The following is a 14104-nucleotide window of genomic DNA, read 5'->3' as shown; positions in this document are numbered from 1 at the left end:
GAGTCACACAATCTTTTTGGACCTTACATACTGCGCTTTTGGCTTCGTCCTGCATTAAAAAGGTGCGAGAGGGCATTCGTTTCCCCGGTCCGTGGGACAAATTTTAAAGCGTTGACCGGTCCGCAGCCACAAAAAGGTTGGGGACCACTGCTGTACAGGACACATGGCATGAAGAAGATTGCTGGACATATGTATATATATATATATATATATATATATATATATATATATATATACAGTGGGGCAAAAAAGTATTTAGTCAGCCACCCATTGACAATCAATGGGTGGCTGACTAAATACTTTTTTGCCCCACTGTATATATATATATATATATATATATATATATATATATATATATATATATATATATATATATATATATATATATATATATATATATACTGTATATATATTCCTCACGCACTAATTGACTAAAAGAGTGCGCACTTGCGGTACGCTCGCCCGACACTGCGGCGCGAGTGCGATGATGTCACATTATCGATGGGAAAATGCATTTTTTGACATTATGATTTGCCTGAGCGGCTAGGAGACCCTGAGAGTAACAAGCGGTACAAAAAAAAACAAAAAAACTTGAGACTTCCCACAGGCCGGATTTTGGACGCTGGCGGGCCGTAGTTTGGGGACAAAAAAAGGTGAAATAACTGAAAACATGTTTTGTATTATAGTTTCTTCAAAATAGCCACCCTTTGCTCTGATTACTGCTTTGCACACTGTTGGCATTCTCTCGATGAGCTTCAAGCACACCTGTGAAGTGAAAACCCTTTCAGGTGACTACCTCTTGAAGCTCATCGAGAGAATGCAAAACAGTAATCAGAGCAAAGGGTGGCTATTTTGAAGAAACAAGAATTTGAAACATGTTTTCAGTTATTTCCCCTTTTTTGTTAAGTACATAACTCCACACGCTCATGTGGAGTTATGTATGTATTCATAGTTTTGGTGGCTATTTTAAAGAAACTAGAATATGAAACATGTTTTCAGTTATTTCCCCTTTTTTGTTAAGTACATAACTCCACACGTTCATGTGGAGTTATGTATGTATTCATAGTTTTGATGACTTCAGTGACAATCTACAATGTAAATAGTCATGAAAATAAATAAAACCCATTGAATGAGGAGGTGTGTCCAAACTTTTGGCCTGTACTGTATATACACACACACGCACACACACACACAGCCCGGCCCCCGGCCAAATTTTTTTAACCCAATGCGGCCCCCTGAGTCTAAAAGTTTGGGGACCCTTGGCTTACAGCATAGAAAAACCTCCATTTGAAAATAAATGTTTCCAAAACTGTAAGCCAGGATGTTTACAATGATAAGAACTAAAGGCTTGACTTATCTCACGTTGCATGTAATGAATTTATCTAACACACTAGTTCCACATTGCCGACATGAATAGACTTTTGCACGATATTCAATTTTTTGGAGTTTCACCTGTATTATTTATTATTATTGTATGGAACTGATTAAATGGTGTCCTGAATGAAATGTTCATGACTTAAGAAGGACAGCAATAACGTGTCAAAGCAAAGGATTCATTTTATTGACCAAGAAAAAGGCCTCCTTCAGGTCTCTCCGATGCGAGCCGTCTTGGACGAGAACACGTGCTTGCACGTCTCTCGTATTTGCGACGTTTGCATTCCGTACATGAGAGGGTTGATGAGAGGCTGAACGATGAGGAAATAAAGCGACAGGAAGTTTCGGAAGCCGTCGGGCTTGGCGCTCATGTCGAAGCGCGTGTGCATCACCTGGAAGATGCACCCGAAAGAGAAGTTGAGCAGGGACACGATGTGAGGCGCGCACGTGCCCAGCGCCTTGGGTCTGGCCTGGTTGGCGCCAGAAAAGACGATGCGCAGGATTTTCAGGTAGGAGTAGAGGATGAGCAGCAGAGGCAGCATGATGGACATGGTGGTGGTGACCAGCCCGTAAATATTCATGACTTGCAGGTCACCGCAGAGCAGCTTAGCGACCAGGTAGTTCATGCAGTACAGGCTGTTGATGACGTTGCCGCAGAGCAGCTGGCTCAGGTTCAAGCACTGGGCGATGAGAACCCTGACAAACGTGTAGAGCCACATGAGACAAATACACAGGAGGACACGGTGGGGCGTCACACGAGCGCTGTACTGCAGGGGGCAGCAGATGGCCAGGTAGCGGTCGTACGACATGGCGGCCAGAGTGCAAAACTCTACGCGGGCGTAGGTGTAGCCGGTGAACATTTGCAGGTAGCAGGCGGGCACGGAGATGGTGTGCACGTCATTGAGGATCTGAAGCATGAGGAAGGGGAAGAATCCAGTGGAGCCGTAGAGCTCGTTGACAAAGAGGCTGGCCACAAACAAGAACATGGGCTCCCGTAAGCGCCGCGTCACACAGATCAGCACCACCAGGGAGGAGTTGGTCGCCACGATCAAAATGTACAGCAGCAGCACCATGGAAAAAAACAAGTATTTCTCATACCCCAAGTCTAAATAAGACCCCAGGATGAAATGCGATATTGTGGTATTTTGCATCATCTCTTGAGAAAAATAATTTACCTAAGATGCGGTTGGTGGTTATGATTCTCCTACCAAATGTGCAGCTTCAAAACGCATCCTGAAGACCAGAAATGACATTATCTGGCATTTGATGGTCATTGCATTTACATTGAAAAGAAGCGTTCTCTCCTCCTGCTCTCAGTGCTGCTGCTCTTTATTGTGTCGCTCCTGTCTGACTACACCCACTCCCCAGCTCAATGACATCATCACTCGGTGGTATTTACATTCATTTAACACGCAGCACTAAAGACATGAGGCCATGTAACAACCAACCTTCAGGTTTATATGGAACAATTCCACTTTTTGTCACTTATTGTCTAGTTTGGAATGAAACTTTATTTTCATCGCACTTCAATCAATTTTCAGTGCGACCTGTCCGGGGGACTCAGTTTGAGATGAGCAAAAAGCTAATTCCAAAGTAAGTTCTTGTAACAGGAATACTTATGGTTCGCCACAGGGGCGGCATCCCTTACAAAAATATGCTTGTAATGTGTAATGTTGTGTGATTTATGTATTCTTTTGTATCATGACCTGTTGAATGTTTACTGTATTAACCTGCCTTAGGACAACGGATGAAAACTAGCTATTGTGCTAACTCTGGCATATTTACATTATTGCTCTATGTTGATGAATATTCATTGTCCTAATTCAAATAAATACAATGAATGGCTTAGTGGTTAGAGTGTCCGCCCTGAGATTGGTAGGTTGTGAGTTCAAACCCCGGACGAGTCATACCAAAGACTATAAAAATGGGACCCATTACCTCCCTGCTTGGCACTCAGCATCAAGGGTTGGAATTGGGGGTTAAATCACCAAAAATGATTCCCGGGCGCGGCCACCGCTGCTGCCCACTGCTCCCCTCACCTCCCAGGGGATGAACATGGGGATGGGTCAAATGCAGAGGACAAATTTCACCACACCTAGTGTGTGTGACAATCATTGGTACTTTAACTTAACATACGCCTCAATTTTCATACAAAAATTGTTGTCAAAATTTCGCCTTGGTTTTTGTTGTCGTATAACCAAACATTGAGTTTAATAAACGGCGTCATATTCCACGGAAACAAAAATGGTGACTAAGTGTGCTTATTTATTGAGTATGACTGCAAAAAAGCCACAATGAATATAAAAAAAGTTACGAGTGGTAGCAACACTAAATGGGCCCTAGTGTGTGAATGTTGTCTATCTGTGTTGGCACTGTGATGAGGTGGCGACTTGTCCAGGGTGTACCCCGCCTTCTGCCCGAATGCAGCTGAGATAGGCTCCAGCACCCCCCGCGACCCCGAATGGGACAAGCGGTAGAAAATGGATGGATGGATGGAGGCTCACCTGCTTCTGATCACTAATCAGAGAGCTTCACATACAGATGTCACCCTGCTTTGGGTTACAGGTCCATTCTTCACCATGGCCAACAGTTATGTTTATTACATGCTCTGTTAAGATAGCGTTTACTTGTTCGCTATTGGCGACAGTTTGTAGAGGTGGGAATCTTTGGGCACCTCACGATTCAATTACGATTCAGGAGCTACGATTCGATTAAAAATCGATTATTGATGCATCTTTAATTTATGTACCGTATTTTTCGGACTATAAGGCGCACTTAAAATCTTTCCATTTTCTCAAAACTCGACAGTGCGCCTTATAACCCGGTGCACCTAATGGACGGAATAATTCTGGTTTTGCTGACTGACCTTGAAGCAATTGTATTTGGTACATGGTGTAATGATAAGTGTGACCAGTAGGTGGCAGTCACACATAAGAGATCTGTGTAGACTGCAATATGACGCCAGTAAACAACACCAAAACTTCAAATTTTTCATTGAAAATAAAGAACATTACACACGACACTCAAAAATCTGTCAAAATGTTTTAGTACGACTTTGAAGCCGTACCACTTGATGTATTGTCGGCCCATTACGGCTACCATAGTCAGAGATACAAGTATTACTACGGTGTGTGTATAAGGACCGCAAAATGGCACCCATTAGCAGACATTATCTGCTGTTTTGTTTCACAATATAATGCAAAACCAACTTTTCTTACCTTCTGGTACCTGCTGATGTGTATTTCAGATCTGCATAAGTCCTGAAAATTTGCGCACGTCCGCCACTGAAGTCTGTGCCGATTACGTCGTCGATAAGCTTCTTCTTTTTCACTATCTTCTTGTTATGGGACATTCATCCTCTGCTGTTGTCATTTCTAATATAAAGTAGCGTAAAGTTCTAACTTATATCTCGCTATGGAGCGCTAAAACATACCAGTGTAGTGAGTTTACATTATTCACCCACGGAACTTTAGTTATTAGAGAGTTCCGTTTTTTCACAGGACACATTTCTGGCGTTGTTGTTGCACTAGTGAGCCACGGATGAGGAGATGCTGCTCCGTTATTGATTTAAGTAAAGTCTGAATGTCATTAAAACAGATAGCGCCATCTTTTGACACTTTTTCCACTCCCGTCCTTGCACGCTACACCGCTACAACAAAGATGACGGGGAGAAGACGCTGTCGAAGGTGAGCCACGTAAATAAGACCGCCCACAAAACGACGCATCCTGAAGGGACTGTCAGAAAGCAGCTTAAAGATGATATGTAAAACATAATCTATGCAACATTTTGACCAAAGAACCATCATTACATGTTATGTAGAACACAGGGAAGTGTTTTACATTTAGAAAAAAATCATAATATGACTGACCCCTTTAATGCGCCTTATAATCCGGTGCGCCTAATATAGACCTGAATAGACCATTCATCAGCAGTTATAATCCGGTGTGCCCTATGGTCCAGAAAATACGGTATATAGATGCAGTTTTACATTTCTTTTTGTTACACTAAATAAGTGTTTATTACTTGCAACTTTAAAAAAACAACAAAGTTTTTTGGAATAAGAAACAGTTAAATTAATGAAAATGTGTGTGCCCGATAATAAAGGAGCTGGTCGGATTTCTCGGTGAGGTGACTCGCTGCAGTCAGCCCAATTTTAGAACTATCTACATTACTTTATTTACAATAAATAAATCGATTATTGACGTTTACTAATCCATTCTGTAATCGTTCACGTCCGAATTGGGATGCATTTAAAAATTTATTATTTCCCCCACCTCTAACAGTTTGCGTTGAATGCTTTTGTCTTTTGCCTTATGATACGACCTACTTCATCCTTTAGTTTTTCAGCTCTAAGTTTGCTTTGAGCTTCCTGTGCTCTTCCGAGCTGCAAAACTTATTTTGTGTATTTTGCCTTGCTTAAGGATTTAAAGACTCTTACCTGCACGCTGCTTCTGCCGCTTCCTGTCCTTTCGCATCCTGGGAACGCCACCATCACGCAGACACCACCAGAACGCAACAGGTTTTATGTTCATATTTTTGCTTGTCTGAAACGGATGAATTGAATTTGCATCATTTCTTATGGAAAAAATGTATTAGCTTTATTTTATTATCTGATGTTCGTGGGACAGATTACAAATCCAAGCAAAAAGCGGAATACCATCAGTGTTGGCGCTAGGAATCTTCAAAAAGGGGTTCCAGGGACCCCATCAAGTCATAAAAATGGGGTCCCAGAAACATTTTTTGGGGTCCCACCTTTTTGTAACCGTTTTGAAAACAAATGATGAATGTATGCATTATCCTGTTATATCTCACATTTTATATTGAGTTTTGGAAAAAGGTTGTCATAAACGTTACTTAATTCATTGAAAAAATAACAAAAGAAAACAAACGCAGTATTTGTCATAGATAAAACTTTCTGCGAATTGAAATTTAAGAAACTGTACCGGAAAATGCATTACTTTGAAGTCGACCAAAAATAAATAATTCATAATTTGACCCCGCAAATATATCGTATTTTCCGGACCACGGGGCGATGAATGGTCTATTTTTAATCTTTAATTAATTAATAATATTCCGCTTGGCGAAGCTAAAAAAACAGAAGCTAACCTAGCTGCGTAGCCAACGTGATAGCGTCAGTCTCAAATGCAGATAGAAACTAAATAAAATAAAAACCTGACTGGATGGATAGACAGAAGATCAATAATACTATTAAACCATGAACATGTAAATACACGATTAATAATATTCCGCTTGGCGAAGCTAAAAAAACAGAAGCTAACCTAGCTGCGTAGCTAACTTAGATGCGGCGGCGGGCGTTGTACGCTTTTGACGACACCCCGGCCGCCATCAGAGTCGGCAAGAAACATATATTTCCCCAAAGTTACGTACGTCACATGCACATATCGACACGCACGTACGGGCAAGCGATCAAATGTTTGGAAGCCAAAGCTAGACTCACCGTAGTGCGTCTGTTATCCTGCTCAAAACACAACACAACCTCCTGGTGTTGGTGTTGCTGTAGTCCGCCGCTCCACCGATCGCACCTACAACTTTCTTATTTGCAGTCTCCATTGTCCATTAAACAAATTGCTCAATCGCTTTATTAACAAGCGGTAACTGGTTGTAGTTCAAAAAGTAACGCACACACATACACGAGCTGCTGTTAGCCAAAACTCACGCTCACACACACTCAAGTTCTCCGCCAACTCACTCGCGCATGCGCGTTCCCCAAACCCTTAAAGACACAGTACACTAATGCAAATATCACAGATATTACAGTATTGTACTTAGCCGCTAAGACACCGATCGATCCCACCTACAACGTTCTTCATTGTTCATTAAACAAATTGCAAAAGATTCACCAACACAGATGTCCAGAATACAGTGGAATTTTGTCGAAGAAAACAAGAGGCTTTTCTATCGGGTCCGATGGGGTCCAACCACTTCCGTTGCTTTTGTGACGTCACGCGCATAAATCATATCCAAAGGAGTTTTTCAACCGGAAGTGTGGCGGGAATTTTAAAATTGCACTTTATAAGTTAACCCGGCCGTATTGGCATGTGTTGCAATGTTAAGATTTCATCATTGATATATAAACTATCAGACTGCGTGGTTGGTAGTAGTGGGTTTCAGTAGGCCTTTAATCGATTAATCGAAGTAATAATCGACAGATTAATCGATTATCAAATTAATCGTTAGTTGCAGCCCTAATATATATATATATATATATATATATATATATATATATATATATATATATATATATATATATATATATATATATATATATATATATATATATACATGCATTTATATATATACATGTATATATGTATGTATATATACTAGGGGTGTAATGGTACACAAAAATTTCGGTTCGGTACGTACCTCGGTTTAGAGGTCACGGTTCGGTTCATTTTCGGTACAGTAAGAAAACAACAAAATATAAATTTTTGGGTTATTTATTTACCAAATTTGAAAAATCTTCCACCAAAAATATTTTTCTTAGTGGAATATTTGATGTGAAGTAATCGGAACCTTGGATAGGTCAATTATTTATAATAACATTGATTTTGATTTAATATTATGTTTTGAGCAATGACAGTTTGAAAGAAAGAAAAAACATCTTTGTTTTATTTGTCAACATTGCAACTTTTTCTAAATTACATTTAACCTTTAAGCTTTTTTATTTCACTTTTGTTATGTTTTTGTTTATTTAAATAGTATTTTTAGAATGTGCCGTGGGCCTTTAATACATTAGCTGTGGACTGCAAATGGCCTCCGGGGCACACTTTTGACACCCCTGCTAAGATAATACAAAATTAAATCTGATAAATCTATGGATAAAAAGCAGATCCTGGTGACGCGTGCACGTTTATCATAACTCTCTCGCTCTCTCTGTCTCTGCCCCTCCCTCACCAATGCTGCTGCGCGCATAATTTGTTTTGTTTTTAACCCCTTCTTAACCCTGAACGTACATTGAAAATACACGCAACCCTAACTCAAAATGCCGGACATTTGAGGCATTTAAGAAACTCCGCCCTGACAGCTCCGCAAAAGAGGACATGTCCGGTGAAAAGAGGACGTATGGTCAGTCTATCCTAGCCGTTAGCTGCTAGCATGCCGTGTGTTGTGCCTCGGTGTGCATTGTTTACACAACGTGGGTTGCGCTACTTAATATGTCCGTGTGGAAACTCGTTCGGTACACCTCCGAACCGAACCGAAACCCCCGTACCGAAACGGTTTAATACAAATACACGTACCGTTACACCCCTAGTATATATACATATATATATATATATATATATATATATATATAAACACAAACCCCGTTTCCATATGAGTTGGGAAATTGTGTTAGATGTAAATATAAACGGAATACAATGATTTGCAAATCCTTTTCAACCCATATTCAATTGAATGCACTACAAAGACAAGATATTTGATGTTCAAACTCATAAACTTTATATTTTTTTTGCAAATAATAATTAACTTAGAATTTCATGGCTGCAACACATGCCAAAGTAGTTGGGAAAGGGCATGTTCACCACTGTGTTACATGGCCTTTCCTTTTAACAACACTCATTAAACGTTTGGGAACTGAGGAGACACATTTTTGAAGCTTCTCAGGTGGAATTCTTTCCCATTCTTGCTTGATGTACAGCTTAAGTTGTTCAACAGTCCGGGGGTCTCCGTTGTGGTATTTTAGGCTTCATAATGCGCCACACATTTTCAATGGGAGACAGGTCTGGACTACAGGCAGGCCAGTCTAGTACCCGCACTCTTTTACTATGAAGCCACGTTGATGTAACACGTGGCTTGGCATTGTCTTGCTGAAATAAGCAGGGGCGTCCATGGTAACGTTGCTTGGATGGCAACATACAGTATGTTGCTCCAAAACCTGTATGTACCTTTCAGCAATAATGACGCCTTCACAGATGTGTAAGTTACCCATGTCTTGGGCACTAATACACCCCCATACCATCACAGATGCTGGCTTTTCAACTTTGCGCCTGTAACAATCCGGATGGTTCTTTTCCTCTTTGGTCCGGACGACACGACGTCCACAGTTTCCAAAAACAATTTGAAATGTGGACTAGTCAGACCACAGAACACTTTTCCACTTTGTATCAGTCCATCTTAGATGAGCTCAGGCCCAGCGAAGCCGACGGCGTTTCTGGGTGTTGTTAATAAACGGTTTTCGCCTTGCATAGGAGAGTTTTAACTTGCACTTACAGATGTAGCGACCAACTGTAGTTACTGACAGTGGGTTTCTGAAGTGTGATGCAGTACAGCCTGAGGGATCGAAGCTTACGTGCAGTGATTTCTTCAGATTCTCTGAACCTTTTGATGATATTACGGAGCGTAGATGGTGAAATCCCTAAATTCCTTGCAATAGCTGGTTGTGAAAGGTTTTTCTTAAACTGTTCAACAATTTGCTCACGTATTTGTTGACAAAGTGGTGACCCTCGCCCCATCCTTGTTTGTGAATGACTGAGCATTTCATGGAATCTACTTTTATACACAATCATGGCACCCACCTGTTCCCAATTTGCCTGTTCACCTGTGGGATGTTCCAAATAAGTGTTTGATGAGCATTCCTCAACTTTATCAGTATTTATTGCCACATTTCCCAACTTCTTTGTCACGTGTTGCTGGCATCAAATTCTAAAGTTAATGATTATTTGCAAAAAACAAATTTTTTATCAGTTTGAACATCAAATATGTTGTCTTTGTAGCATATTCAACTGAATATGGGTTGAAAATGATTTGCAAATCATTGTATTCCGTTTATATTTACATCTAACACAATTTCCCAACTCATATGGAAACAGGGTTTGTATATATATATATACATATATGTGTATATATATATATATGTATATATATATGTATATATATATATATATATATATATATATATATATATATATATATATATATATATATATATATATATATATATATATATATATATATATATATATATATATATATATCTATTAGGGGTGTGGGGAAAAATTGATTCGAATTCGAATCGCGATTCTCATTTTTTTAAAATCGATTTTTAAAAACAATTTTTTTTTTTTTTTAAATGAATCAATCCAACAAAACAATACACAGCAATACCATAACAATGCAATCAAATTCCAAAACCAAACCCAGCAACACTCAGAAGTGCAATAAACAGAGCAATTGAGAGGAGACACAAACACGACACAGAACAAACCAAAAGCAGTTAAACAAAAATGAATATTATCAACAACAGTATCAATATTAGTTACAATTTCAACATAGCAGTGATTAAAAGTCCTTCATTGACACTATCATTAGACATTTATAAAAATAAAAATAAAAAGAACAATAGTGTCACAGTGGCTTACACTTGCATCGCATCTCATAAGCTTGACAACACACTGTGTCCAATATTTTCACAAAGATAAAATAAGTCATATTTTTGGTTCATTTAATAGTTAAAACAAATTTACATTATTGCAATCAGTTGATAAAACATTGTCCTTTACAATTGTAAAAGCTTTTTACAAAAATCTACTACTCTGCTTGCATGTCAGCAGACTGGGGTAGATCCTGCTGAAATCCTATGTAGTGAATGAATAGAGAATACTTTTGAATCGGGAAAAAATCGTTTTTGAATCGAGAATCGTGTTGAATTGAAAAAAAAAAAAGATTTTGAATCGAATCGTGACCCCAAGAATCGATATTGAATCGAATCGTGGGACACCCAAAGATTCACAGCCCTAATATATATATATATACCGTATTTTTTGGACTATAAGTCGCAGTTTTTTTCATAGTTTGGCCGGGGGTGCGACTTATACTCAGGAGCGACTTATGTGTGAAATTATTAACACATTACCGTAAAATATCAAATAATATTATCTAGCTCATTCACGTAAGAGACTAGACGTATAAGATTTCATGGGATTTAGCGATTAGGAGTGACAGATTGTTTGGTAAACGTATAGCATGTTCTATATGTTATAGTTATTTGAATGACTCTTACCATAATATGTTACGTTAACATACCAGGCACCTTCTCAGTTGGTTATTTATGCCTCATATAACGTACACTTATTCAGCCTGTTGTTCACTATTCTTTATTTATTTGAAATTGCCTTTCAAATGTCTATTCTTGGTGTTGGCTTTTATCAAATCAATTTCCCCCCAAAATGCGACTTATACTCCAGTGCGACTTATATATGTTTTTTTCCTTCTTTACTATGCATTTTCGGCCGGTGCGACTTATACTCCGGAGCGACTTATAGTCCGAAAAATACGGTATATATGTAAACATACATATACATATGCATGCCGTCACTTCCCTTGTGTTCGTCGCTTCTTTTGTGGCTTAAAGTTGTGTTGTGGCTTTATATTTGTTGCAGCTTTTGCAACCGTGTTGCAGCTGAAAGTTGTTGTAATTTATGATGTTGTCTCATGGCGTTTGCACTTGTTGTGACCTTTCACGGCCACCGCAGCTATCCGCCTTTCTCGTTTTGCCGACTGATGGCGATGACTTGAATACGGTTTAACGTCCTTGTTCTTAAAAGTGCTAAACTTCATACAAAGTCTGCCGTTCTTAAATCCAACGTTTTCCTTTTTCTATTTGTAGTATCGATTGCCTTTTAAAACCATGTTGGATCGATACCTGTCGTACGAAAGGCAAACTTGCTGAGCACAGATCGATGTAGTTGACCCTAAGGTATATAAATCGATATATGGATTAATAGTTACACCCCTACTTTTTAGTTTCCAAGTATATAACTGTAACCAACTGACTCTGTCAAAGGAAATGTAACATATTTTAACATTCATAAAACACAACCGATTCAGTTTGTAATGACAAGTGCTGATGAAATCGTATTGAAATGAAGTTTGTTGGGAATGGAGAGAAAACACGACACACTTTGAAATGTTTGCCTCAATGTTTTGTCCGTCCGGAATGACGATACGCTAACGAGCGTGTCCCAGGAGACGCCGTTAAGCCGAGCGGTCTCACGTGGCTCAAGTCGCGGACAAACATGTTGACACCAACTAGTGACCTCTGACCCCCAGGGAGTTCGCTAACGATGTGTTGTTTGAGCAAAGAAAACAAGGCTTGATGACGTGTTCACGGACCTGGATGAAAACATCTTTAAGTTGTGTGTGTGTGGAATAATAACACATCATTTCTCATTGTTTTATTTTGTCAAAATGATGAGGGACAAGCGGTAGAAAATGTATTATTAATCCACTTGTTCATTTACTGTTAATATCTGCTTACTTTCTGTTTTAACATGTTCTATCTACACTTCTGTTCAAATGTAATAATCACTTATTCTTCTGTTGTTTGGATGCTTTACATTAGTTTTAAATAATTCCACAAATGTGTGACTATATATATATATATATATATATATATATATATATATATATATATATATATATATATATATATATATATATATATATATACATATACATAAATATATACATATATATATATATACAGTATACAGTACAGGCCAAAAGTTTGGACACACCTTCTCATTCGATGCATTTTCTTTATTTTCATGACTATTTACATTGTAGATTGTCACTGAAGGCATTAAAACTATGAATTAACACATGTGGAGTTATGTACTTAACAAAAAAAAGATGAAATAACTGAAAATATGTTTTATATTCTAGTTTCTTCAAAATAGCCACCCTTTGGTCTAAATACTGCTTTCAATCAATGATCAATCAATCAATGTTTATTTATATAGCCCTAAATCACAAGTGTCTCAAAGGGTTGCACAAGCCACAACGACATCCTCGGTACAGAGCCCACATACGGGCAAGGAAAAACTCACTCCAGTGGGACGTCGGTGAATGACTTGAGAAACCTTGGAGAGGACCGCATATGTGGGTAACACCCCCCCCCCCCTCTAGGGGAGACCGAAAGCAATGGATGTCGAGTGGGTCTGACATAATATTGTGAAAGTCCAGTCCTTAGTGGATCCAACACTTTAGCGAGAGTCCAGTCCATAGTGGGGCCAGCAGGAGACCATCCCGAGCGGAGACGGGTCAGCAGCGCAGAGATGTCCCCAACCGATGCACAGGCTAGTGGTCCACCCGGGGTCCCGACTCTGGACAGCCAGCACTTCATCCATGGCCACCGGACCTATGCAACTCCCCCTCCCAAGGGACAGGGGAGAAGAGGAGAGAAGAAAAGAAACGGCAGATTAACTGGTCTAAGAAGGGGGGTTAATTTAAAGGCTAGATTATACAAATGAGTTTTAAGATGGGACTTAAATGCTTCTACTGAGGTAGCATCTCTAACTTTGCACACTCTTGGCATTCTCTCGATGAGCTTCAAGAGGTAGTCACCTGAAATGGTTTTCACTTCATAGGTTTGATGCCTTCAGTGACAATCGACAATGTAAATAGTCATGAAAATAAAGAAAACACATTGAAATGAGGTGTGTCCAAACTTTTGGCCTGTACTGTATATATATATATATATATATATATATATATATATATATATATATATATATATATATATATATATATATATATATATATATATATATATATAAAAATAAAGGTATATACAGTATAGTCTTTGATGTATATAAAGATATATACAGTATAGGTATATATGTACACAAAGGTATATACAGTATAGGTATATGTATATAGATATATATATGTATATGTATATATATATATATATATATATATATA

The 14104-nt window shown here is 38.8% G+C and overlaps 2 protein-coding genes across 4 annotated transcripts in view; one reads left to right on the top strand and one right to left on the bottom strand.

Moving 5' to 3' along the window:
• Positions 1-14104, top strand: part of LOC133658589 (THAP domain-containing protein 10-like) — a 115426-nt gene that overhangs the window by 22658 nt on the left and 78664 nt on the right. For all 3 annotated transcript variants that reach the window (XM_062060788.1, XM_062060790.1, XM_062060789.1), the window contains exon 2: positions 5797-5894. In XM_062060788.1, coding sequence (XP_061916772.1) covers positions 5797-5894 — 98 coding nt within the window. The remainder of the gene's footprint in view (positions 1-5796; positions 5895-14104) is intronic.
• LOC133659381 (olfactory receptor 6E1-like) lies at positions 1048-2601 on the bottom strand. The gene has a single exon (XM_062062143.1). It carries the CDS (start codon positions 2526-2528, stop codon positions 1584-1586), a length of 945 nt encoding a protein of 314 aa, XP_061918127.1. The 5' UTR covers positions 2529-2601; the 3' UTR covers positions 1048-1583.

This window comes from Entelurus aequoreus, linkage group LG10, assembly GCF_033978785.1.
Source record: "Entelurus aequoreus isolate RoL-2023_Sb linkage group LG10, RoL_Eaeq_v1.1, whole genome shotgun sequence".
Lineage (NCBI taxonomy): Eukaryota > Metazoa > Chordata > Actinopteri > Syngnathiformes > Syngnathidae > Entelurus > Entelurus aequoreus.
This window is presented reverse-complemented; position numbering and strand designations above follow the sequence as displayed.